At 45.2% G+C, this 27978-nt stretch overlaps 1 protein-coding gene across 1 annotated transcript; it reads left to right on the forward strand.

The window, feature by feature from the left end:
* LOC100990172 (supervillin-like) lies at window positions 1-27978 on the forward strand. Its single transcript, XM_063607202.1, is given in 13 exon segments — window positions 1-3619; window positions 5852-6007; window positions 7306-7471; window positions 8047-8171; window positions 8300-8445; window positions 10018-10193; window positions 13444-13568; window positions 13571-13587; window positions 14330-14606; window positions 19133-19288; window positions 21212-21409; window positions 22404-22528; window positions 26718-27978. Coding segments are annotated over 13 exon segments (2682 nt in total). The 5' UTR covers window positions 1-3168; the 3' UTR covers window positions 27282-27978.

Raw genomic sequence — 27978 nt, forward strand, 5'->3', positions numbered from 1 at the left:
TCAAAGAAATACACAAAATAAAAGAGCAATATGCAGAAATTGCCTTTTATCTCTTGACTAAAATGTCCAATCCAGGAAACTTATCAAATACTAGGCACTGGGAGCCCCTACTATTGACAGTGACCACTAAAAGGTTAAAAATAATACAACCACCACTGAACAGAAATATAAAAGTATAATATAATCACTAAACTAGCTAAGCAAGGAATGCCAATCAGCAAAGCATTTATTACAAATGTGGAACAGTGATCTAGCCCGTGGGTTAGCAAGCGATGGCCACTGCCAAATCCAGCTGCCCACCTGCTTTGGTTTTTTGTTGTTGTTTGTTTTTTAGAGACAGTGTCTTTCTCTGTCACCCAGGCTAGAGTGCAGTGGTGCCATCATAGCTCACTGCAGCCTTGAACTCCTGGGCTCAAGCAATCCTCCCACCTCAGCCTCCTGAGTAGCTCCAACTATGGGTGTTCACCCCCAAGCCTGGCTAATTTTTTTTCTTTTTCTGTTTTTGGAGAGATGGGTTCCCACTATGTTGCTTAGGCTGGTCTTGAATTCCTGGGCTCAAGAGATCCTCCAGCCTCAGCCTCCCAAAGTGGTGAGATTATAAGCGTGAGCCACCATGCCCAGCTCTGTTTTTGTAAATAAAGTTTTACTGAAACACATCCATGCCTATTTGTGAACTATTGTCAATAGCTTTTGCATTACGACAGCAGAACTGAGTTGTTGCAACACAGGCCCCATGTCACCCCTCCCCATGCAAAGCCTAAAATGTTTACTGGCTGGCCCTTTTTGGAAGAAGTTTGCCAACCCTTCATGTAGAATGAGGCTGAGGCTGGTTCATCTACCCTCAACAGAAGCAAGTGCAGGTTCAGAAGCGTTCAGTGGGCTCCTGTGTGCAGTAAGGTCAGCCTCCCTCTCTCCCGTTTTACTGCAGATTTGTTCAGGTGGGAAGCAACCGCAGGACCTTGTATATCACAACCGTATTTCTTCCACTCCTGGAACTTAGGAGGAAATAGAATTTTTAAACTATTGGTGAAGCATAATTGGAGTCCTTGTTTTTATAAAACTCTTACGTCATTTGCTTGTTTGTTGATAGTTGGCGGGATGCACGAAACGGTGCTCACTGTCACCGGCAAATCTGTGAAGGAAGTGATGAAGCCGGATGATGACGAAACCTTTGCCAAATTTTACCGCAACGTGGATTATAATAAGCTGAGAGGTCCTGTGGAGCTGGACGAGGACTTCGATGTCATTTTCGATCCTTATGCACCCAAGTGAGTTATTTGGGTCTCCGTCTTTCCTCCACTGAGAAGGGCTTCCTTCGCCTGCAGAGGGCACATCCATGAGGCTCTTCCCCCAGTGTGGCCTCCTTCTCTTTCTAACTCCATCACAGCGGCGTTAGTATTCTAGAGCCAGGGCACCGTGTTGCAGGAGCCAGGGGCACGGAGCCTCGCAGCAGATAAAACATGCAGACGGCAGACCAGATGTGCATGCAGGCAGACCGCGTGGGCCACAGATGCTTGTCCTGTGCCATAAAGAGGGCGTCACTGGATTTTTCACATAATGTAAATATTGTTTTGCAGTTTTTAGGTTTACATCACTTAGCAGAGAGTTCAACGCCTGTCTTTCATTTGACATATTGAATTCTTGCTCATAATTTTGCAAAATATTTGGATGAGATGGGCTCAAACTAATACAGCTCACTAGAAAATCAGTAAGGCATGTTACTTAGCTTCCAATCATTTATAAAATCAATAGATCTGCGGGCTTTCTCATTGATGTCTAAGGGTTTCTCTTCCCAGGGGAACATGACTAAACCAACTAGGAAAAGTGATTATGGTATTAGGAGTCCGTCAATTTCAAGTGCCAAGAAAAAGATCCCAACTCAAACTGATTTCAGCAAAAAGAAAAGTGCGGAGGGCTTTGTCGGCTCACTGGCTGAACAGTGCGGAGGGGTTTACGGCTCACTCGCTGAACAGTGCAGATGTGGCCTCGGGTTCTAAAAGCCCCTCAGAACACAGTCTGTCTTGGCTGTTTTCCTTGGCCTCACTCTCCGTCAGGCAGCGGCCTGGCGGCAGATGGACACCCCAGCTCTGGAGTCACCAGGCTGCCTCCCTGGCCAGCCCAGCACGGGCGGCTTCTCTTCCCGGTAGTCCCAGCAGAAGTTCCAGGTTTGATTTTCTTGGCTTCAACTTGAGCCCGTGTCCATCCCCAAACCAGTCACTGTGGCCAATGGGATAGAAGATGCTGACTGGGTAAAGGCGGGTGTCTGGGTCTCCTCTAGAGCCACGGTGGGGGCGCAGGGAGGTGGTTTCCCCAAAGGAAAATCCAGATGCTATTACCAGAAGCAGAGGGAGACACGCTAGACAGGCTCCACCCACGGCAATCCACCACATCCATCTGCTCTTAACTGCGAAATTGTCAGAGTGACAGTCTCTTCCCTTATCATATGTTTTTCTGTAAACTGCTCTTGAGATATTTTTTGCATGTTTAGTTTGTTCAATTTGTTTCAATTTGCATATTTTCATTTCCTATCTTAAAAAATGAACCCTTTGCCATTTTCCACCTCAAAATAGTATTTTGGGTATTTGCATACATAGCTATTTAACCACTTTGCAATCTTCCGCCCACACAATGCCACTGTTTAAATAGTTGTATATCATAATTTAAACATATATGTATATTGACACACACATATGACACCATGGTACGTAAAGACGCCTTTTGGGCACAGAGGCCCGCGCAGCTGGAGGTGGAGAGTGGCAGCAGGAGTCTGTTGGGAGATCGCTTCGCTCGGTCTGCTCACCTCCCCTAGTCTGGTTTTCCACCCTAAAGAATTGTGAGAATGTGGGGTGGTCACAGATGATTGCGGGCCTATTTTATTTCAATATATTCTTCCAAAAAGTGGTTATTTTTCAGAGGGGGCAGTGAGTTGAGTGGAAGCTAGTCATGGAGGGTCAGTAAGGGGACCGAAAGCTATTGCATAGGGAGAAAATTTAGTCTGAGCGTAAAGGATTACTTCAAGGAGCCGTGGTCTGCAAATTCCCGAAGGGCTTGCCGGAGACAGACAAGTAGACATGGGTGTATGATTCCAAAGTGAGAATTAGGAGGTGTGCATGGGCGTGGTAGGGGGAGGGAAGAGCTCCCTAAACCCTAGAGCTGTCTAGCAGAGCCATGAGCTGCCCGGAAGTACTCCACACCCTCCCAGGCGGAGACCAAGGGGCAGGAGTGAGTGGGGGCGTCCGGGTGTGGCTGAGATTTGAACTCAGTGGGCTTGCATCCTTCTTCCATCTCCAAGAATCTACGACTCCATGTCAGGGGAGTGGCGGTGGGAGGAGGAGTTGCAAGATTTGTAACAAAATCAGGAAATACTTTGTGGAGTCCAAGACCCCCAGGTCATCCAGGGGTGGTGGTGTCACAGACTGGGACCGCGGCTCTGCTTCCATCCGCAGATTGACGTCTTCCGTGGCCGAGCACAAGTGGGCAGTTAGGCCCAAGCGCCGGGTTCAGGCCTCCAAAAACCCCCTGAAAATGCTGGCGGCAAGAGAAGATCTCCTTCAGGAATACACTGAGCAGAGATTAAACGTTGCCTTCATGGAGTCAAAGCGGATGAAAGTAGAAAAGAGTGAGTATTTGAACCCCCACCCTGCTTCTGTGTTTGGGAATGGCTTCTTCCGATGCTTTACTCGTTGCTTGGTTTTCTGCCTTGTGAAGGCCAATAATGGTGCTCAGAAGACCCTCATGAAGTAAAAAGGAGTAAGTTTGCACATACGTGTGCACACTTACCTAGACTTTAAATATTTTTCATGGAAATTCTCAAAGTGTGTATCACCTGTTCAATTGATTAATTCAGATTGTCCTGGGGTTTGGCTTTTGTTTTATTTTTTTTTTTAAAGACTGGGGTCTCATCATGTTGCCCAGGCTCATCTCAAACTCTCTGGCCTCAAACAATCCTCCCACCTTGATCTCCCGAAGTGCTGGGATTACAGGCCCGAGCCACCGTGCCTGGTTACGAATTATCCTGTTTTGTTGAGTTTTCTTTCTGGAAGTTAGAAGAGATGGATATTTCTGAGTATGGTAATTTGGCCATTTTCAGATCTGTAGATCCTGAACACAATTATTCTTCATTTAATCTTATTCAGAAGCAAGTCATTTGATCTCTTATAGTAAAACAGCTCAAATCACTGGAATTTCTAATCCTAGATTTTTTTTTTTTTTTTTTTTTTGAGACAGAGTCTTGCTCTGTTGGCCCAGGCTGGAGCGCAGTGGCGCGATCTGGGCTCTCTGCAACCTCCGCCTCCCAGGTTCAAGCAATTCTCCTGCCTCAGCCTCCCGAGTAGCTGGGACTACAGGCGCAGGCCACCATGCCCAGCTAATTTTTGTATTTTTAGTAGAAATGGTGTTTCACCATGTTGGCCAGGATGGTCTCGATCTCTTGACCTTGTGATCCACCCGCCTTTGGCTCCCAAAGTGCTGAGATTACAGGCATGAGCCACCACGCCCAGCCTGTAATCCTAGATTTTTATATTATTAATTAACACATATGCCAGTGCTTTTCAAATTGTTCTTGGTAAGACCCTGTTCTTGGAGTTGGGATGTTGGCTGGAGGGAGCTGGCAGGGGCAATGAATGGAGGCGAGGAGATGGGCTCCAGACTCTCAGTCTCACTGTAGGCTGAGCCACACTGCTCTTATCTGCCCAATAATGTGGGGTTCCATCATTCTGAAACAGTGCTTTTCTTGGTTTGAGGTGATAGCATGCATAATCTTGATTTTTGGAATAATCTTGCTATAATTTTCATTTTCCCATAACACTCATAAACCTATTTCCTAATGTTTTTCTTAGAAATATAGTATTTAGATGAAGTGGTTGAGTCTTTTCATTATAACTAGTTTACTAAGAAGGTATATTTCAGGCTGAGTGTGGTGGCTCACACCTGTAATCCCAGCACATCAGGAGGCAGAGGCAGGAGGATCACTTAAGCCCGGGAAGTCAAGGCTGCAGTGAGCTGTAATCACAGCACTGCAGGCTGGGTGACAGAGTCAGACCCTTTCTCAAAAAAAAAAAAAGGCATACTTCAAAATCATGACACCACAATTAATTGACAACTATTGTCATATTTCTCCAAACATAATCCCAGTGAAAAATGTTCTGAATTTCTCTCAAGCATATACATTTTTAAAAACAATAAGTTGGAGAAATAAAGGTTTGTTAGCACAAATCTTACATGTGTTTCCTGTGCTTCCACTCTTGGGAGGCTCAGGGGTTGGATTAGTGATAACTGACTGACCAATAGGTGTTTGCACTGAAAACCTGGCATCTTATAATTACAATCTCAACTCTGAGAGCAGGAGACCTCAAGATAATGTCTAGTTGATCACTTTGCTTCAGCAAAAGATTAGAACCTAATAATCCCTTACAGAGTGTCTACCTTTTTTTTTTTAAACATATAAAGGCTTTTGGTGAAAGCTGTCTAACAGTCATCTGGCATCTATACATTTGGGCATGTAAAAGTTGTCAGGATTTAGAACAGCTTTCAGTGGAATTGCAACAAGTGCATCCAGCTCCTGGTTTTGTACTAAAGTAGCTGGTCCACGTCATCACTCAGTTCTTGTCCCTCTGCACAGCATGGAGTGACACTTGTCAACAAGCAGTTTATATTTTCAATGCTGTATTTAATTCTTAACGGGGTGGTTAAGCATTGAATTGCACATTTAATCAAACTTGAGTATGTTTTCCCTCTCGGGATTAACTTGAAAAGACAAAGGTGTTGAGTCAGTTATGAATAATTTCTGACTGTAAATATTGTCTCTGTAACTGAACCTCCTGCGTTGTGTTTCCTTATTCAACCCGCCCAGTATCTTCCAACTCCAACTTCTCAGAAGTCACCCTGGCGGGTTTAGCCAGTAAAGAAAACTTCAGCAACGTCAGCCTGCGGAGCGTCAACCTGACGGAACAGAACTCTAACAACAGCGCCGTGCCCTACAAGAGGCTGATGCTGTTGCAGATTAAAGGTATTTCAGAGCAGCCTGGCATGGTGACTCAGGGCCCGTGGTTTCTGTCTGGTCACATAAGGAGTCCTGACTGTGTAATTCATCCTATGTGCCAGGAAGGGAACGCACGCTTTTTGAGAACCTACTGTGTGTTCCTTGCTATGCAACCTCCTGTCTCTTAAGCTTCCCCAAATCCCATGACATAGGAAGTATTTTGCCCACCAGGGCTTCCAGAGGCAGGAATGTGTCTGGGGTCCCAGCAGCTACTGGGTGGCAGAGCTGGATTCGAACCCAGGTCCCCCCACTCCAGAATCCCATCTTTTGCTCCTGGTGCCCCATGCCCCACGAGGCAGCCACACATCCATGCAGTTATGAGAGGTGCCCTACATCATCAGAGGGGCTCTCTGCTCCCTGCCCAGTTCTGCCCGAATCAGTACAGAACTGGGGAGGAAGACACAGCTTGGAGAAGGAATCAAGGGAAGGTCGACGAAGATGAAGCCCACCTGCATTCCGCTCCAGTGCCCTTCCTGTCCCTAGCAAGGGAGATTCCAAAGACAAACCAGGGGTCTCTGGGCCATGAGGAGGAGACTCGGCTGCCTCCTGGTGGCCACTGTATAGATGAATCCTTGAGATGAGAATGAAGGAAATATCCTCTCCCTCCAGGAGGGTTTCCCGCATGTTTCTGTGTAACCACTATCCTATTGTGTGTATTTAAAAAGACTAGTGAGAAGCTCACATAACCAATCTCTGTCCTGAGTCCTAACCCAGAGACTACATGATCAGTGTAATTGTGGAAAGCTCAAAATCAACAAATATTTAGGAAAAGGTGTTGAAAGCCACAGAAGGCGGCGGCTCCATCCTTCCTGTTGAGAGTCCCCTAGGTTTCATAGTGGAAACTACCCAGGGGAAGATCGGACCCTTCCTGAAGTCATGGCTTCCCTTGCCTGGGCCACAGATGTAATTGGGTGCAGGAGGTGGCCAGGGGAGAGAAAGGCCCCGGGAGAAGAGTGAGGGAGGGAAAAGGAGCCTGTGTGCTCATCTCCCTGGAAGGGGGAGCCTTCATTAACCCACGCACATGACACTGATAATGGTCCTGAGAAGTGGGTGACATTTGGGAAAGCACAAACCAGGAAAGCAGCCGCTAGTGCCATCATCATGCCCTTTCTAAATCCCCCTGCTGCCACCCTGGGCCATGGGCGCTCTTATTAGCAGACAAGACTCTAGAAGTGAAAGCGTCCGCAGCAGGGATGCTTCCGATGTGGGGTGCATCCTATCCCCGTTCTGTCTGGAGAGACGGTGACTGTCTGCCTCGTGTTCAGGAAGAAGACACGTGCAGACCAGGCTGGTGGAACCTCGAGCTTCGGCGCTCAACAGTGGGGACTGCTTCCTCCTGCTCTCTCCCCACTGCTGCTTCCTGAGGGTAGGAGAGTTCACAAACGTCATAGAAAAGGCGAAGGTTGGTACCCGAAAAATAAAAACGCTTTAGCTAACATCTCCTTTACACACCGGTGGAGTGTTCTTCCTGGCGTCAGTCACAAAGCTTCTCAAAAGCCAGGTGTTGCATTCAAGTGAGAAGGGATAGGTAGGATTTCTTTTCCTGAATGTCTCTCAAACAAGCTTTCATTACATGTTTAAATGGGATGCTTTAGGACTATGACCTACACCCCAGTGTTTAGGTCCTGGGTTCCTTCCTACTCCTGTGTAAAAAAGGAAGCGGCCCCACTTTAAAGTCCTTTATCCCAGGTAGCTCTGAAGTTCTGCCATAGACCTATTGAATGAGACTGTCATGGGGTAAAGCCCAAAGAATAGTGCTTTTTAAAAGCATCATATGTGACCTATTGAAGATGGAGAATTATTGCTCTAAAGAATTGATACTCCCTGGTCTTTCAGTTACATTTTCTTGAGGTCATTGAAAATACCCAGTAACCAGCATCCACCCACACCCGTGGTCACAAGGCTTTCCTTGCAGGCACACTGTTTCTCCCTCTGGTTTTGACATGTGCCACTCTGTCTAGCCAAGGGCTTTTCTACCCAGGTAATTGTGTTCGTTTCTTTTTTAGGCCTCAGAACTTGCAGCTTGATTGTAGAGCTACTTATATCTAAATCATTGAAGAAGGAATTAATATACACACTCTTGCAGCCAAAGACTTCTGCAAGCTTCTGGGTGGCCAAACCAGTTACCAATGTCAGACTTCATTGTACTTCAGAGACTGACAAGACTTGAATCTCCTTTCTTCTCCCTTAGCTCATTCTTCTAAACCAGCTACTTTGCTATGTAAAATGTGATGCTCTCCTGTTGTTCTTATCCCCAAGCTGCTGGAGACCCAAAAGAAGATGAACTCTATGAAGCAGCCATAATAGAAACTAACTGCATTTACCGTCTCATGGATGACAAACTTGTTCCTGATGACGACTACTGGGGGAAAATTCCAAAGTGCTCTCTTCTGCAACCCAAAGAGGTACAGCCTGTGGCCTCTGCCCTTCAATGAGAAAGCACGTTGAAAGCACTCAGCACAGGCTGCCCAATAAATTAGAGAGTAAGTTCCCAATAAAGGTTAGCCAGTGTCGGTATCCACTGTAGAACATTTACAGCTTTTTAAAAGGATTTTCCTTCTTTCTTTTTTTTTTTTTTTTCCGAGACAGAGTCTTATTCTGTTGCCAGGCTGGAGTGCAGTGGCGAGATTTCGGCTCACTGCAACCTCCACCTCCCGACTTCAAGCGATTCTCCTGCCTCAGCCTCCTCAGTAGTTGGGACTACAGGCACATGCCACCATGCCTGGCTAATTTTTGTATTTTTGGTAGAGACAGGGTTTCACTATGTTGGCCAGGATGGTCTCGATCTCCTGACCTCGTGATCCAGCTGCCTCAGCCTTTCAAAGTGCTGGGATTACAGGCATGAGCCACTGTGCCCAGCCAGGGTATTTGTTATTTCACCCCTTTACTGACATCTTAAATGCTAATATGAAATCCAGAATATTGTTCAGAGGTGGCATGGATCATTGAGAGCATCGTAGGCAAAATGTAAATGTTACTTAGTCCTATCTGTTGCATTTTGTATAAATATTAATGGAATATTTTTCAGTCCTTAAGTTTGAGGAATAATAGATGCATATACATATATATAATTTATGGATTTGCCAATTAATGTGCTGTTTTTGTCCTGTCATGCCAGTAAATATTTATTAATTATATACATTTCCAGTACCGTTAAGTATGCTAAGTATTGAGAAAGTGGAAGACACGCAAGGCCCTTAAGTTTAATTGGGCGGAAGAGTATTAGAAGGAATGTAATCTGGAGCAAGGTTGACTGTGTGATATGTATGGTCTTTTACATGGGGGAAAAGTCACAGAAAAATAAATACAGGAATCATCAGGAATAATTTTCAATAGAAAGTGAAATTGAGCCTAGTTTAGAGTTAAGCAAAATTTGAATTGCTGGAAGTGAAGGGAGAAATCATTCTAGGAGAAAGAATAAAATGAACCATGAACATAAGAAATAGCATTACATTCATGTATTCATTCAGCAAACACTTAGTAATCAACCCCTCCTGTATGTATCACCATGATCTGATCCCTGCCCTTAAGGATCTTGGAATTGTGTACTGGAGAGAAGACACCATTGGACCATGAGTGCCTGGGGTATATGAAGTGGCCTCTGTGTATATATTAAGTGAATGAACGAGCACATGAGAGGGGGAGGAATAGGGGAGAGAGGCAGGAAGTCGACAGGAAGATGTACCTAAAGAACTCTTGTGAATCGCAAGTTGTAAGCAGGTTGATAGTTCAGAGGAGGGAACATTATCCTGGCCACTTAGGACACTGGGAGGAGGAATCGTGCCCACAGGGCAGAGGCTGGCTCGGTGGGGCAATGCCAGCTGAGATCTTCTGGCCTTTTTGTGTCTGCGCTGGTCACCCCATTAGGATTTCTGTCTTCCTCCGTTTGACTCACTGTCAACAGAGACCCTGTTGCACCTGATTCAACTGTTGCATGTTCTTGAAGTTAACAAATTCTTTTGTGCCATTTCTCCCAGGTACTGGTGTTTGATTTTGGTAGTGAAGTTTACGTATGGCATGGGAAAGAAGTCACGTTAGCACAACGAAAAATAGCATTTCAGCTGGCAAAGCACTTATGGAATGGAACCTTTGACTATGAGAACTGTGACATTAATCCCCTGGATCCTGGAGAATGCAATCCGCTTATCCCCAGGTACTCCTGCCCCCACCTTGGGACGGCTCCCTGAGCGAGCTGATTCCCTTCGATCCCTCTGTTCTCACCACAGTCCTCTACTCTCGCTTTTTATAGGGTTCAGTTTTCATAAACGATTATATGCAGTGGACTGTGAATATTCACAAAAGGAACAGTTCTTTAACTTTTATCTAACTATTATGGAAATATGGATGCTGTCGTCTTCCAGAAGAGGTTTGTTATAGTTGATTTCTTGAAGTGAGCAAGAAATGCTGCAAGTTCCTCCCTGCGGCATTCCAAGTGCTGCTGTGGCAGATGAACAGCAATTGTTTAAACAAATTACATGCAGATCTGAAAGGCTTCCCCGGGTCTGGAATTCAGCCATTGATCTGAAAGTGCAAAAGCAACATGCCTCCCTCTAATTTCATACCTTCCCAGCATCGCCCTCGAATTCCAGGATTTATTTGGCAGCAGATGATGTTTATGTCTTTATACCTTTTGGGAAGGGAAGAGGGAGAGGAGATGGTATTAAAACAATGATTGCAATTGTAATATTCCCTGCATGTACTAGACTCTTTAAAGTCATTTTTGCAATTGAATAGAATATGTGCAAACTCTAAAATTGTGATTATGAGAAAAAAATTCTTACATGCAAAGGATTGTTGTTGTCTTTTTAACTATCAGACCAAAAAAAGTAGTGCTTTTTAACTATGGGTGCTGTTACAATAGATGAGAAACCAATGAACCAACAAACAGCATAGAATATTGGGCATCACACAACTACATTTTAATGTTTTCCATTGAACTGGTATATGAATTTCAACTTTCCTGCCTAGTTTCCTGCTTTAAAATCCAATTATTGATTTTCTTATTAATTATTATAGAAATCATTAAAATTATGTCAGTGTGGTAAGAAGTTTTAACGTCCTTGTTAAGCAAATGCACTAATGTTTAACCTCAGTATGGTAACAACCGTTGTTTTAAGGACTGGAACTACAGCTCAAAAGATTTTATTTGGTATAGCAGAGGAAAAAAAAAAACAAGCTAAAGCATAAAATCTATGTAATGGCCAACTGTATTTAATAGTGGCATAATCACAGATCTGAAAGTGGATGACTGAGCTCCTAACCCACTGGTTTTCAACATCTCTGAGACAGAATCACCTGAGGGGCCTTTAAAAAAAGGCATTTGCTCAGCCCAGCCCCAGAGATGTGTTTTCGTTTCATGTGAGTTAGAGCTTACGTGTCAATATGTCTTAAAAGCTCCCAGGGATTTTAAGGTGCAGCCAAGATTACGCACCCAGCCCTTCTTAGCAAATGAGGCTGAAACCACTGAGCCCAGTTCCGGCTGTAGGTCAGGGCAGTGCGTGGAGAAACACATCTGGCTCCTGGCCCAGGTTCATCCCCCTCACCCTGCAATCTGCTGCATCACTTGCTCACAACGCTTCAAAACATAAATGACAGATTCTAAAGCAGAAACCAAAAGCCCTTTCAATCATCATCTTAGCAAGCCTGCAGAGTAGGACTGACAGACAGTCATTCAGATATTTTCTGATAAAGACCACAGCCTTTCAAGACCGCCGTGCATTTTCCATAGGTGCTTATGTTTGGTTCCTAAAGTCCCATAAGAGCATGAGATAGAAGTGTCTGTGCTCTATGATTTATCCGGCAGGTTTCTTTGAATCAGGCAGCCTTTTTGATGTGCCTCAGCTGTGACATCAGCAGCTGTGGTCTTGACCAAGCAGGAAGTGACTGAGGCAGTAGCACAGCAGGGCACGAGCAGCAGGGGGTGTTGCTCTAAGGGGTGGCTGCATCCCGGGCCGGATTCACAACCGAAGATGGGTCTGGAGGGATGAAAGATCGTGCATATTATTCCAGGGCTACTCCCTCAGCAGCATGCGTATCTTCTCTACCTTTTGTTTTATTTCTTTTTCTTTCTTTTTTTAAATTTTTAATTAATTAACTTATTTTTTTGAGACAGAGTCTCACTCTTGTCACCCAGGCTGGAATGCAATGGTGGTATCTTGGCTCACTGCAACCTCCACCTCCTGGGTTTAAGCGATTCTCCTGCCTTAGCCACCTGAGTAGCTGGGATTACAGGTGCCCGCCACCACATCTGGCTAATTTTTGTATTTTTAGTAGAGACGGGGTTTCACTATGTTGGCCAGGCTGGTCTTGAACTCCTGACCTCAGGTGATTCGCCTGCCTCGGCCTCCCAAACTGCTGGGATTACAGGCATAAGCTACCACACCCAGCCCTCAGCTCTACCTTTTTCTAAATTACCTGTGTTCTTGGGGACAGCACAAATTCTGAAATCCCAAGCCCGCACAAGACCTCCTATCTCTCTGTGCTCTCCCCATCTGCTGTCTTGGTCAGTGGCCTAGAAATAAGTGCACAAAAAGGCACTTCAAGATCTATGAAAGTGTGTTCATTTTAGCGATGGGAGAATCTCTGTACTCTGGAGAGCTTTGTTGTAATATGAAATAAAATAATAGAGAATTGAGGAGGGAGCTACCTCTTCCCTATGTCTATTAATTAATTGGAGGAAACTTGGTGAGCATTTGCAGGTGACTGGGTGGCACAGAGTAGATGATGTGAGGTTTGCCCGCGGCTCCTGCTATTGCCGAAATCTCCACCCAGCGTGCCATTCCCAGGGTATCCCAAAGACAAGAATTTGCTAGAATGTGGCCAGGCACAGTGGCCCACACCTGTAGTCCCAGCACTTTGGGAGGCTGAGGTGGGAGGATCGCTTGAAGCCAGAAGTGCAAGACAGCCTGGGCAACGTAATGAGACCTGGTCTCTATTAAAAAATTAGCTAGGCATGGTGGCACACATCTGCAGTTCCAGTGATTTGCAAGGCTGAGGCAGGAGGATCACTGCAGCCCAGGAGTTCGAGGCTGCAGGGAGCTATGATTGTGCAAATGCACTTCAGCCTGGGCAACAGAGCAAGACCTTATCTCAAAAAACACAAAAAACAAAAACAAAAAAAACTTGCTAGAATGTAAGAAAAGTCTAGTGCTGACATGGTTCATGTCACATTAAGGCACATCAAAAACTCCATGGACACAAAGCTTTGCAAGACTTCAGACTAAAATAACAAAATGTCAGTATTTGGTAAGATGCAGGAAAATAAACCATTTGTTCTATATACCACTTACGTACTTTGAGGTTTTTTCCAGTAGCCGCATGTGTTTCAGATTTCTTTGTTTAAGCTTGGCTTAATCTTGGTTCTTTTCCTGTCTGTTCTCCCAGCCCCCAATCCCACCCTACAGAAAAGGACAGGGGCGGCCCGACTGGGCGATATTTGGGAGACTTAATGAACACAATGAGATGATTTTGTTCAAAGAAAAGTTTCTGGATTGGACGGAACTGAAAAGACCAAATGAGAAGAACCCGGGGAACTTGCCCAGCACAAGGTATTCCAGTGACCAAGTCTCAAACCTCAGGGCTTGGTTCAGGTCTCAACAAAAGTGGCCTTGATGTAAAATGATCAAATCAGGATAGTTCGCAAGGCTGTCACCCCAGATGTATCATTTCTTTGTGGTGAGAACATTCAAATCTTCTCTTCTAGCTGTTTTGAAATATGCAATACAGTATTGGAAAACAGTCACCCCACTGTGCAGGAGAAAACCAGAGCTCATTCGTCCTCTCTGATTGTCATTTTGTACCTGTTGGCCAACATCTCCCTATCCTCCCTGTCCCGTCTCCTTTCCACACCCCCTTCCCCATGAAACAGATGCATGTATCAACACATCAAATCATATCCATAATAATGTGTCAACTAAAATACTTTTTTAATTAAAAAAAATGGACACACATACACACACACACACCCCCCTTAAAGCTAAGAGGCCTTCCCAGGATTCACTAATAGAACAGCAGACTGGCCTCCAATTCTAATCTGACTCTGGGAGGTGAAAAGTCGGGTTTGCACCTGTTTTCAGGCACCCCATGCACCAATGTGGCCAATGGGTGTTCAGACCTGCCAGAGTCTTTCTGAAAATGCAGCCTTTCCCTGACTGCAGTTAAACATCCTGAGACAGAGTGTGGAAGCTGTATTTTTATGCTGTCCCATGAACAGCTGAAGCAGCATTGAGTGTGACAAGGAATAGCTGCGGAAACAGGCAACTGAATCGATGTCTTCATGTTCCCCTATAGGAAGGCTCCAAGGGCGATGTCAAGCGGAACAACGTGACACGGATGGTGTCCGTGCCCCAGACGACAGCAGGTGCCATCCTGGACCGGGTGAACATTGGCTGTGGCTATGGCCTGGTGGAAGGACACCACAGGAGGCAGTTTGAGATCACCAGCGTCTCCGTGGATATCTGGCACATCCTGGAATTCGACTATAGCAGGCTCCCCAAATAGAGCATCAGGCAGTTCCACGAGGGGGATGCCTATGTGGTCAAGTGGAAGTTCATGGTGAGCACGGCAGGTTAGTGAGCGCTTGTGGCTTTTTCCAGCTGAAAGAGGTTGGCCCAGCAGCCCTGCAGGAGCCAGCTTCTCCAATGAACCCTGTTGTGCCCTCTGCTGCGTGCGTGCGGTGGGGCACCGCAGTCATGCGCCTTTGAGAGCCAGTTAGTAAATCACAGAGATGAAAAGAAGTAAGGCCGGATTCCTAACAACCTAGCATTGCCGAGGCCGCTGGTGTTCACCTGTAGAAATTGAACTTGCACCTCAAGTCTTCTCAGCTCCCTCTCTCCTTCCCCTGCCCCTGTCCCCAGAGCTTTTCTGGGAAAGAGATGATTGGCCTCTAAATGATATTTCCCATGTGGCTGTGTGCTGCTTCAATTAAAGTCGTTAAGTACAGCATATCTTCGTGATTTAAAGCTGGAACCAAATGGTGCTGTAACATAGTAAATACATGCACAGAAGATTGATTTGAAAAGTGAAAGAAGCTGTTTCTCCTGAGACTGAGAGCATGGGTGGTGCTTTGTGGGTCTGGTGTAGTAAATGCAGAGTCTAAACTCTCCTTGGTTCCTGATGGTGACAGACCCCATTGCAAAACACTCACCCGGATGCTTGGCGCTGGGGAAAGGGGGAGTCCGGTGAACTCTGGAGAAATCATCCCTTTCCTTGCCAAGGAGGAGCCTTTCCCACAGCGCTGCTCACCCCTTCCCATTTAGGAGAGCATGCAAGTCACAGGTCTGTGATTTCAATTCAGAAGAGAGTTTTTTCGCCTCTTTACAGCCTCCTTGCTGTGCAGGTGCACCTGCCCCCGGGGCCACAGGAAGCACAGGCAGCTGTTTGCTGATCAGAAAACTGCAGGCTCGGAACCACGTGATTTCTTTCCTGATTTATACAAAATGCATCTGTTCATCAACTGACACCATTTCCTGAGCATCTACTCTATGGGAGACACTTTTTGTAGGGACCAAGTAAAGATTTCAGACCCTGTCTCAATGACATAAAGCAGGTGCAGGAACAGCCAGCAGGCGGGCCTCACTGAGTACACGGCCAGTGGGGCTGTGCAGAGCCGGGCTGTGATCCAGAGGTCCCCCTGCCCCCTGGGGCACGGTGCTGGGGGCTTTACCCTGCCTCTAGCTGAGGGCCTCCTGGGCTCCCTGAGACTTGTTCTGTTGTGGTGCTAATTTCTCAGATGAGGAACAGGACCTTAAGATCAAGGAACCTGCCTGAAGCCACACAGCTAGCAGGGAGTGGAGCGGGACACTCACATCCAGGCCTGCCTCTTTTCATACCCAACTGTGCTGCTAACCCACCCTGCATGCAGGGAGTCAGAGTGGGGCTCCAGCACAGGATGTGGGCAGCCGTGAGTTTGGCTACAAGGAGGGGCCGAAGATCCCAGTCACCAGACTGTGGAGCAGGTCAGGGTTGAACCAGCAGCAAGGCGACTTGAGGTTGGGCCGCTGAACACACCAAACTTCAGGGGCTTCTTAAACAGCAGGAAGGGGATCTTCCAGAGCCCAGGCAGCTCCAGCCTCTCCTTCCAGGGAGTAGTGGGGTGTCAGACAAGGACCCCCAGTGGGAGGAACTCCCTTTCCTCCCTCTTCCCCTCCCCTCCCCTCCCCTCCCCTTCCCTTCCTTGACAGGGTCTCACTATGTTGCCCAGGCACTTACTTTCTTTCACTTCTTTCTTTCCTTCTTTTCTTTCTTTCTTCTTTCCTTCCTTTCTTCCCTCCCTCCCTCTCTCCCTCCCTCTCTCTCCCTCCCTCCTCTCTTTCTTTTTTTCTCTTTCTTTCTTTCTTTCTTTTCTTTTCTTTTCTTTTCTCTCTCTCTCTCTCTTTCTTTCTTTCCAGCAGACTTATAACTTTGAAAAAGTCCAGCTTTGGAGAATTAAGATAGAGCAGGGAGCGTTCAGATTCCAGACCATCCCTCCAGCAAGGGGGAAGCACAGCCTGATGGCACTTGCAGTCACTCCGTAGCCAACGCGGAAGCTCTGGCCCCTTGGTGACACTAGTCCGGCTCCTCTATCACTTGTGCCTACAAGGGCCACACCTGCAAACAGGACTGAGTCAGAGCTCAGGGTGCACTTCTGGGAGAGGGTCAGCAAAAGCAGCAGCTGCTCAGGTGGTACAGCCTCCGCTTGGCCGATGCTGGCCGGCCTGCTAGGGTTAGCGTCCTGGCCCAGTGCCTGCAGGGTAGGGTTGCTCGCGCCCCACCAGGGTCAGGAGACAGCTGCTTGAGGTGCTCAGGGATGCTGAGCCAGGCTCCTCCAGGGCGTGATAGGGGTTTAATTTCTATAAATAGGTGGCTCTGGGGCAAGAATACTTAACCATGAGCAGTCTTCATATCTCTGTTTTCTGTTATTCCTAAATAGCATTACTGGTACCAAACTTATTCTTGAAACTGTTTTGATGGCATAACATATCCACACTTTATTTATTTATTTATTTTATTATTTTATTTATTTATTTATTTTGAGACAGAGTCTCGCTCTGTTGCCCAGGCTGGAGTGCAGTGGCATGATCTCGGCTCACTGCAAGCTCCACCTACCGGGTTCACATCATTCTCCTGCCTCAGCCTCCCGAGTAGCTGAGACTACAGGCGCCCACCACCATGCCCGGCTAATTTTCTGTATTTTTAGAGAAGTGAGGTTTCACTGTGTTAGCCAGGATGGTCTCGCTCTCCTGACCTGGTGATCCACCTGCCTCGGCCTCCCAAAGTGCTGCGATTACCGGCATAAGTCACCGCGCCCGGCCCTATTTATTTATTTTGAGACAGGGTCTCACTCTGTTGCCCAGGCTGGAGTGCAGTGGCACAACCTCGGCTCACTGCAACCTCTGTCTCCTGGGTTCAAGCAATTCTCCCTGCCTTGGCCTCCCAAGTAGCTGGGATTACAGGCCCCTGCCACCACACCCCATTAATTTTTGTATTACACTTTAAATTAGGCAACTGATCAAGGCTGTGAAAAGAATGACCCCATAAGTTCTTCCCACTGAAAATTGAATATTTACATTGATAAAATTAAAAATGAATACACATAAGAAAAATTAATTTGTATATAGGACTACATTTCAATACATGCAGGAAAACTGTAAGGAAAATTAGTGAAATGCCCATTTTGTAAAATATCTTTAAAGAAATAAAAGTCTAGGCTTACACCTGTAATCCCTGAGTTTTGGGAAGCTGAGGTGGGAGGATCACTTAAGGCCAGGTGTTCAAGACTACCCTGGGCAGCACAGTAAAACCCCATCTGTACAAAAAATTAAAAAATCAGCCCATTATAGTGGCATCTGCCTGTAGTCCCAGAGCTTTGGGAGTCTGAGCCAGGAGGATCACTTGAGCCCAGGAGTTCAAGGCTGCAGTGAGCTATGGTTATACCACTACACTCCAGCCCGAGCAGCAGAGCAAGACCCTGTCTCTAAAATAAAAATACTTTTAAAAAGAGATACAGTTGTATTTTGGGTATATACGGTCAAGTCTGTTTAGAATGTTAGGACATAATATTGGTTATTTAAGTGTAAATGTGTATTTACACAATGTATTTGAGTGCTAAAAATGTCTAGGTCTTTATAGACTGTTATGAGCTATTTGAAACATGCCTTTCCCCAGTAATCTAGTTGGTGCAACAGATTTTCACTACTTTGAGGAATAGGATTGCTAATCAAAGGCAAAATTTTTTTGCTAAGTTAGCAGAAATTTCAGTTGAGTGGCTTCCAAAATAATTATAGGTATTTCTAATGTAGTCATTGATGGTTCCTATTTTATTTTGCCCTCTCAAAAACATACAAACTTAGCCAGTTCAGATCCACAGTGGATGGTACGAAAGGCTGTTTTTAGTGAAAATGCTTTAAGAAATTATTAGAATCATTTATGGAACCTACGTTACAGATACTTTACCAAACAAATGGCCAAAAAAATCAAATAAAAATGACCCCTGAACTTTTAGAAACTTAAATGAGTTTTCTTCTTCCCTTCAAACCTCAATACAGTTGTAATGTTGGAAATGGGTTTGGAGCTAGGAAAAATTGCGGTGATATAGAACCAGAGACTCCAGTTTTTTTGTTTGTTTGCTTGCTTGCTTGTTTGTTTGTTTGTTTGTTTGTTTTGTTACGGAGTCTCATTCTGTTGCCCAGGCTGGAGTGCAGTGGCACAATCTCGGCTCACTGCAACCTCCATCTCCCGGATTCAAGTGATTCTCCTGCCTCAGCTTCTTGAGTAGCTGGGATTACAGGCATGTGCCACCATGCCCAGCTAATTTTTGTATTTTTAGTAGAGACGGGTTTCACTGTGTTGGCCAGTCTGGTCTCAAACTCCTGGCCTCAAATGATCAGCCTTCCTCGGCCTCCCAAAGTGCTGGGATTACAGGCGTGAGCCACCACGCCTGGCCAGTTCTTTTACTATTACAATTTAGCAGGTCTTCTCCACCTCGAAGCTCAGATTAATTCTACCTATGTTTCCACAATGCTTTGAATTATTTCATATTTTGCATTCATTCTTCATCTGGAATTTACTTTAATGCATATGGTATCTTTAGCTTCGTACTCTTTTCTTTCAAAGATCCCGGAAGTTTTAACTTTGCACCCCGCCTGTTCGTCCTCAGCAGCTCCTCTGGGGATTTCACAGCCACGGAGTTCGTGTACCCTACCCGAGCCCCCTCTGTGGTCAGTTCCATGCCCTTCCTGCAGGAAGATCTATACAGCATGCCCCAGCCAGGTAAGGCCTGCAGGGGGCAGCTATGCTGAGCAGCAGAAGACACACCTTCTATGTGCTTCTGCACACCCAGAACATGTGCTTATGTTAGCTCATTTCATCCTCACCCCTAAACCCAAAGGAGGGAGGGTGAAATCAGCCACACATTACAGCATAAGCAACAAGACTCAGTTACTTAACCCACCCAAAAACGTCAGCTAAGAACAGGTTGAGCACCACAGTGGCAGGCCTGGCATCTCCACTCTTCTCCCAGCCTTCCTCTCAGTCTTGTTGCTGCATGGTCACCCGTCGACTGCCATTGCTCCAGCCATCATGTTTGCATTTAAGACAGAAAGAGAAAGAAGGGTGGAGGAAAAAAGGGAACTTAATAGCCACATCTCTCTCTTTAATCAGATAAAAAAGACGTTTTCCCAGAAGCCCCCAGCAGACTTCTGCTTATGTCTCATTGGCCAGAGCTTGTCACATGGCCAACCCCAGCTGCAAGGGAGCCTGGGAAAGCAAATGGCCAGGGAGAAGGGTGTTGAGGTATCGGCTAAGTTAGCCAGTGAACAGGGTCTGCCATACCAAGTCTCCGCAGCAGAGCCAAGACTCCAGCCCGGGTCTTCTGATCCCAAGGTCAGGGCTCTGTGCCCTCATTCTGGTTGGGAAAGTCACAAGAGACTGGGCTTGACAACTCCTCCTGCCCACCCTCCAATGAAGCCAAAGTCAGCTGCCTCTCAGTTTGTGTTTGTTGCTTCTCACATTACAAGAGCCTGGAGCTGCAGCCAGGGACCTCACCTTGCACTGGGATCTCAGGGCAGCACTGAAAGTTTGACCAGTGCACATGTCATGCTTGGAAAATCTTAGCCACCAGAAAGAGAGGCTGTGCCCACGCCCTTCATCCTGGGGCTCAGGGCGGGTTATCAACCTCCACTGGGCTTTTAAAGTGTGGTTTTCACAGAATCCTGAAATGCATGCCAGGAAAGGACACACGGTGAGCCGACTAGCAAGAGTGAGAGGCGTTTTGCCACCTGGAGTAAGAGTCAGGCTGACAATTTGAGGAGGAGAAAAAGTGAGGAGGAAAAGGCAGTAGAACAATTTTTATTTTCAATTTATTTCATTTTATTTTATTTTTTAGAGATAGGATCTCACTCTGTCATCCAGGCTGGAGTGCAGTGACACAGTCATGGCTCACTGCAGCCTCAAACTCCTGGGCTCAAGTGATCCTCCCACCTCAGCCTCTGAGTAACTGGGACTATAGGCATATACCACGCCTAGCAATTTTTTTTTCTTTTTGTAGAGATAGGGTCTCACTATGTTGCCCCGGCTGGTCTTGAACTCCTGGGCTCAAACAATCCTTCCTCCTCAGCCTCCCAAAGCACTGGGATTACCGGCATGAGCCACGACTCCTGGCCACAGTTTTGATGTTTAAAGCCCATTTCTCTGTAAGAGAGCCATGATCTCACCTCACTGCTAAGCAGTCACGTGCAGGGCAGGAACGCCACTGACCTGTCTGCAGTGAGATATGCGCTCCAGTGTTGATTGTGCTCTTTGGAGATACGTGGTGCTAACAGTCCCTTGAGTGGCACATGCATTATCCCTTCCACTCTTAGCACAGCCCTGCCAGTATCCAGAAGGGCCAGGGGCTTGAGCTGGGGCAAAGGGAGGAGGGCCTGGAGGATGAGGAATGAAAGAGACCAACTCCTTGACACCACCTCTCTCTACCTCCAGGTAGAGAGAGTTTGAAAGTTCTACCCAGTTGAACTTTCAAAGGGCTAAGTGTCCTGGGTTTCCGTTTGCCCCTTTGCCCCTGGTTTGACAGCCAAGGGGGTTTCCCCCGTGACACAGCAGTGGGGAGGGACAACATCCACTGGGTTCGGGGAGGAGTGAACTGGAAGTGTCCGTGAAGGAGCTCCTGACGGTCGGGCTCTGTCCCTGCCCTCACAGTGCTTTTCCTTGACAATCACCACGAGGTGTGCCTCTGGCAAGGCTGGTGGCCCATCGAGAACAAGATCACTGGTTCTGCCTGCATCTGCCATGCCTCCGACCGAAAGAGCATGATGGAGACCATGCTCCAGTATTGCAAAGATGAGGCCTCGCCAGCAGCTCCCCGGAGCCCTAGACCCTTTTTCCCTTTCTGCATGGGTCAGCCAGTGTCTATAAAGCCTGGCAGGTGATAATGAAACCCATTTTTTCCCCTTTAACTTTTTGAGATATATTAATTTTTAGATTAGTGCATTCTCAGCTGCCAGCATGAAGAAGAACTAGTTTTTCTCTCTGATATTATGAGGCCATCTAACTTGTTACCCTCAAAGATAAAGGCTGTATTGTGGAATGCCCCAGGCAGATTAAAACCCTGTTGTACTCTGGGTTGATCACACTGAGAGACAAGTTGGCCTCTGCCATGTACATTATCTGCAAGCTCTACCATGCTGTTGGAGAATGGAAGTTTCCCCCAAATGGTGAATGGCCATTGCCAACCTTTTTATTATTTATTATTATTTTTAGTATTATATCCTAAAAGAAAGACCCACAGTAAGTTTGTAGTTTTTCGTATACCATCCGCATGAAATTTCTGGTCTTTTATGTAAAGTGAAAATACCAGTAATTAATATCTTATCGCATTTTTATGTTTTCATTGATACAATTAGTTTAATATCACTGAGTATGTGCAATTGATTATCTTCCTGAAAAACTCTTTAGCAATAAATAACATATGAAACCTTCCACCCAATGTTATAGTGAATGTGGATGTATAAGATGCAATCGTTTGCTGTCAGTCATATTGGAGTTAATCCCGTGGCAGGAAGGCAGACAGATGACTCTACAGGTGAATTCAGGAGGAAGAAAATGCTCCACCCAGAAGCTGCAGACAGACCTTCTCTCTCCCTTCCAGGAATGCAGAGCGGTTTGTTAGGTTCAAGAAGTATAGACTCAGGTTGATTATAGGTCACTATTGTAGTCACAGGCATGAAACATCTTATATAAACATTATCCATGTGTTGTTATGAACTACTTGTAACTTGCATTTTAAGCATGAAGTCATGAGTTCTGACAAAGAAGAAAAGATTTCAAGGGAAATCAGAGAAAGACAGGGTCTCCCTTGGGTCTACTGACATTGCATTCTGTGTAACTACAGGAGAAAATCTCAAGAAGCCAGCCCCCAAGTCTTACCTTATCCACGCTGGTCTGGAGCCCCTGACATTCACCAATATGTTTCCCAGCTGGGAGCACAGAGAGGACATCGCTGAGATCACAGAGATGGTGAGCACGCTTTCCTGCCCTATGAAGGTGGCTCCTGTGCCTTTTGGATTGTGGGTTGACTTTACTTTGGGGAGAGCATCCAATTGCACTTTCAAAGTGGGAAAATATTTATTTTGCAACATGATAACATGTCATAGAATTCACTTAGGAAGAAGAGAAGTCTAATGGGAAATCAATTGAACTATTTTAGTAATTTTCTACACAGTATACCCAAATTTAAAAAACTTAAAAGCAAAGGTGAGTTGAATCATGCTGAGGGCTATATGTGTACATAAAAGCTGCGAACTCTTCATTCTCTTTGCTAAGAACCTGTTGCTTGGCATTGCTTGTCTCTCAGTGTCCATGTGACACACAACCAAACCCTCATGTTTCAGACGTTAACCTTGTGTAGAGGAGACACAAATGAAATCTGATGAATTAGTATGTTCAGAAAACTGAATGAATGGAGGTACCGCGACTCCCTTATGATAAGGGATCGCTCAACATCTCATTAATATTGTCTTTTATGAGACCATCTGGTATTTCTGCATGAGGCATTTATCATAACTTCTATCTACCAAAATATATTGTTATCCAGAATGTTTTCCAACCACACAGAAAAGAAGTTTCCTATAACGATGTTGAATTTCTTATATATGAGCTATTAACATTGCTAGGAATAGCAGTTCCGAGGATTTATTTTGGTTTGATGGGAGATGGGGTTTTTCTGTTTTGATTTTTTTTTACCATGTAAGAGAGCTGCTTTGATTGGGGAAATGACCCAAGTATATTTTATAGTCTCAAATTTGTGTCTCTGACAGACTAAAATTAGGGTTTTTTATAGCAGGGAATAAATGTAACCATATGTGGGAAAACAGGAATGAAGGAGGGTTGAGGAAGAGGAGGTGGTCAACAGGAAGCAGGGAGTCAGTTAGGCATCATGGTGGGTGAGGGGCCTGGTAAGCTTCCATTTCTTTTTTCTTTTCTTTTCTTTTCTTTTCTTTTCTTTTCTTTTCCAGCCCAGGCTGAAGTGCAGTGCCACAATCACAGCTCACTGCAGCCTCCACCTTCCAGGCTCAATCAGTCCTCCCACATCAGCCTCCCAAGTAGCTGGGACTACAAGCACACACCACAATGCCCAGCTAATTTTGTATTTTCAGTGACGTTTTGCCATGTTGCTCAGGCTGGTCTTGAACTCCTGGACTCAAGTCATCTGTTGGCCTCAGCCTTCCAAAATGCTAGGATTACAGGCTGGCTTTCCAAAGTGCTAGGATTACACTGTTGGCTTTCTGATACTATCAGAGAAGCCTGATGGTTGGTTTCCTGAGAAAGGAACTCAGATAAGACAAATATAACTTTCTCAAGTTTCAAGACTGGGAGAGTCAAATTTTTGATGTTTATTCGAAGAAACCATAAACATCAGTTCTGTGGGACAGTTTAGCCAGTTTCAGAAGGATGTAACTCACCATCCTCTCTGTGTATTCACTATAGATCCTGGGGGTTGGCAGCAGGGCCATTTACTGTTGTGCAGGCCTGTGGAATTCCAGCCAGAGAAGAGTCAGGCTTCCCACACCAGCAAGTTATACAAATAATTAACATTCACCAAGTGCTGATTCTGCCTTAGGCACAGCTCCAAGCACTTTACACTGATTTTCTCGTTTAATTATCACAACAGTCCATCAAGATCTATCTTCTTATTATTCCCATTTTACTGGCACGGGAGCAGAGGCACAGAAACACGAAGTGACTTTCAGTGAATGGAGAAGTCAGTACTCAGATGCAGGCAGGATCACTCAAACACCTGCCTTTGTCTCGCTCTCTCTCTCTCTCTTTTTTTTTTTTTTTTTGAGACGAGGTCTTGCTGTGTTGCCCAGGCTGGAGTATACTGGTGCCATCATGGCTCATTGCAGCCTGGAACTTTGTGCTCAAACCATCCTCCCACCTCAGCCTCCTGAGTAGCTGGGACTATAGGTGTGCACCACCACGCCCAGCTGATTTTTGTATTTTTTGTAGAGATGGGGGGGGGTCTCACTATGTTGCCCAGGCTGGTCTCAAACTCCTGGGCTCAAGCAATCTCCTGCCTTGGCCTCCCGAAGTACGGGGATTATAGGCATGAGCCATCATGCCCAGCCCAAAACCTGCCTGTTGACCACTAGTTCCCCCATATATTTGTGATTTGGGCAACAGCTCTTAGTCATGCATTCCCATCATCCATCCACCCGAAATGAGAGAAGCCAATCTGGGATCCCAAGTTTAATGGAGGAAGATAATTTACCCAGAATAGCTTGTTCAGATTAAATGCACACAGTGGTTGAAAAGCAAACTTGATTCTGCTCCAAAATATTCTGGATGCACTTTCTGACCTTCTTTTTCTATTGTGGATTAAGAAGGTGCCAAGGCGGGCAGATCACGAGGTCAGGAGATCGAGACCATCCTGGCTAACACGGTGAAACCCTGTCTCTACTTAAATACAAAAAATTAGCCAGGCATGGTGGTGGGCACCTGTAGTCCCAGCTACTCGGGAGGCTGAGACAGGGGAGTCGCTTGAACCTGGGAGACAGAGATTGCCGAGATCGTGCCACTGCACTCCAGCCTGGTGACAGAGCGAGACTCTGTCTCAAAACAAAGAAAAAAAAAAAAAAAGAAAAAAAGAAATGAGGCCGGGGAGGGGAGGAGGGTGTGATTTCTTTTCAGTTTAATTATTTTAAAAATATTTTTAAACAAATTCCATTATTTGGAGGTCTCTGGTGTTTAGACTTAAAATCTACTAATCTTAGTTTGTAATTCACTCACGGGAAAGTCCCTAAACATTTTTCCAGAGGCGGTTCTGAGACAAGATTTGTTTGAAACTCTGTGATAAGGTGAGAAATCATCTAAAAGTCAGAGAAACAAGACTCCATCTCTACAAAATATTTAAAAAGTGTATTAGGCAGGCGGCATGCACCTGCAGGCCCAGCTACTCAGGAGGCTGAGGTGGGAGGATCACTTGAGCCTAGGAGTTCAAGGCTATGATTGCACCACTGCACTCCAGCCTGGTGACAGAACGAGACACTGCCTCTAAAAAAATAAAATTAAATTAAAATGGGGCCAAATGCAGTGGTTCACACCTGTAATCCCAGTGCATTGTCAGGCTGAGGAGGGAGGATCAGTTGAGGCCAAGAATTTGAGACCAGCCGGGGCAACAGAGCAAGAACTGATAAGAAAAAGAAAAGAAAAGAAAAGAAAGAAAGAAAGAAAGAAAGAAAGAAAGAAAGAAAGAAAGAAAGAAAGAAAGAGCTAGATAAGAAAGAGAGAGAGAGAAAAGAAGAAAGGAAGAAAGAAAGAAAAAGAAAGAAAGAGAAAGAAGAAAGAAAGAAAGAAAGAAGGAAGGAAGGAGAAAGAATTAGCTAGACAAGAAAGAGAGCGAAAAGAAAGAAAGAAAGAAAGAGCTAGACAAGAAAGAGAGAGAAAGAAGAAAAAGAAAGAAAGAAAGAAAGAAAGGAAAGGAGGGAAGGAAGGAGGGAGGGAGAGAAGGAAGGAAGGAAGGAAGGAAGGAAGGAAGGAAGGAAGGAAGGAAGGATGGATTAGCCGGACATGGTGATGCACACGTGTAGTCCCAGCTACTTGGGAGGCTAAGGCAGAAGGACCGCTTGAGCCCAGGGGTTCGAGGCTGCAGTGAGCTATGATAGTGCCACTGAACTCCAGCCTGAATAACAGAGACCTTGTCTCCAAACTATTTTTTTTTAATTTTCAAATTTAAAAATTAAAAAAATTAAAAGTCGAGACAACTGCAGGGCTTTGGGCAATCCCTTATCTTTCAGAGCCATTTCCTCCTTAGTGACATGGAGCTATGTGTCCTCAGGCTGTGTGCAGATGGCACAGGGCTGTGTGTTTGCAAGCACTTAATAAAACGAGTTCAATAGTTAGAACACTTGGACACAGGAAGGGGAACATCACACACCAGGGCCTGTTGTGGGGTGGGCGGAGGGGGAAAGGATAGCATTAGGAGATATACCTAATATAAATGATGAGTTACTGGGTGCAGCACACCAACATGGCACATGTATACGTATGTAACAAACCTGCACGTTGTGCACATGTACCCTAGAACTTAAAGTATAATAAAAAATAAAATAAAATAATAAAATAAAAATATTATTTCCTACAGTCCAAAAAAAAGCGTTCAAACGTAGGACACGAGCTTTCCTCTCTGCCCCCTCCTCTTTTCTAGGACATGGAAGTTTCCAATCAGATCACCCTCGTGGAAGACGTCTTAGCCAAGCTCTGTAAAACCATTTACCCGCTGGCCGACCTCCTGGCCAGGCCACTCCCGGAGGGGGTCGAATCTCTGAAGCTTGAGATCTATCTCACCGACGAAGACTTCAAGGTAAGCGGTTCTTCCACTGGCATTGGAGATGGGAGTAAAACAACACACACCGCCCGGCTCCTTTCACTGAGTCGCGGGGCGCTTCTCCCAATGTTTCCAGTTTGCACTAGACATGATGAGGGACGAATACAATGCCCTGCCCGCCTGGAAACAGGTGAACCTGAAGAAAGCAAAAGGCCTGAGTGGGGAGACGCCAGAGGAGCCTCACGGTCACGTCCAACACCACCGCACCAGGGAAATGGATATATATTTTTGGACTGGTGTTTTTCACAAAGTATTTTTCAATCAGAGTTTTCAGAACCTGACATTGTTAAACATACTGCTTGTCTCGGAGTTGTGTATTTTTTAAATGTTCAAGGGAACTATTTGGAAACTTCTTTCCACCATTCAGCAGATTATCAGAATTGATAAGAGTATGTTATGTGCACTTAAGCCACAGCTGCTATAGATAGCACTGCCTTCTTCTTCCAGCTAGACAATGCTTTTTTTTTTTTTGGAAGCAGTTCTCTTTATAAAATGTTATTTTGATAGTTTGTGGATTCTAAAATATATGTATATATTTATATAAACACCATATAAGTCAAATATGTATTTAACAAAGCAATATGTATTCATTCACTTTCAAGATTTTTTTGGTGTCAAAATAATATGAAAAGGTAGATGGAGTTGCTTCTATTGAATTAGCTCTGCCACCAAGACGTATCTTCATACACGTTTGGAAATGTTTCCTGCAGCATTAGGTATGACTTGTTCTAAGTACTGCTTCCGGTGCCAAAATGAACAACAAATTTGTACTTAATGGCACGGACACTGGAGAATCTATGCGAATCAACCTTTCTACCTTAATATCTCCCCCTAAATGCCTTGTTTTTATGTACAGTTTATATACAGAAAAGTTTGCTCTGCGTCTTCCATGATGGTTTGGAACATTATCTACAATTTTACTCTCAAATAACCAAAATAAAAACATCTCAATTTCTAATACCTGTTGTAAACATTACACATCATTTTGTGATACAGGACTTTTGTCTTGTGCTTTTGGAAATAAAAGCATCAGAATAAACATAACAATAATTTATTGGTTCAAATTAAATTAAATTCCAAG

This window comes from Pan paniscus, chromosome 8 (genome assembly GCF_029289425.2).
Source record: "Pan paniscus chromosome 8, NHGRI_mPanPan1-v2.0_pri, whole genome shotgun sequence".
Taxonomy (NCBI): domain Eukaryota; kingdom Metazoa; phylum Chordata; class Mammalia; order Primates; family Hominidae; genus Pan; species Pan paniscus.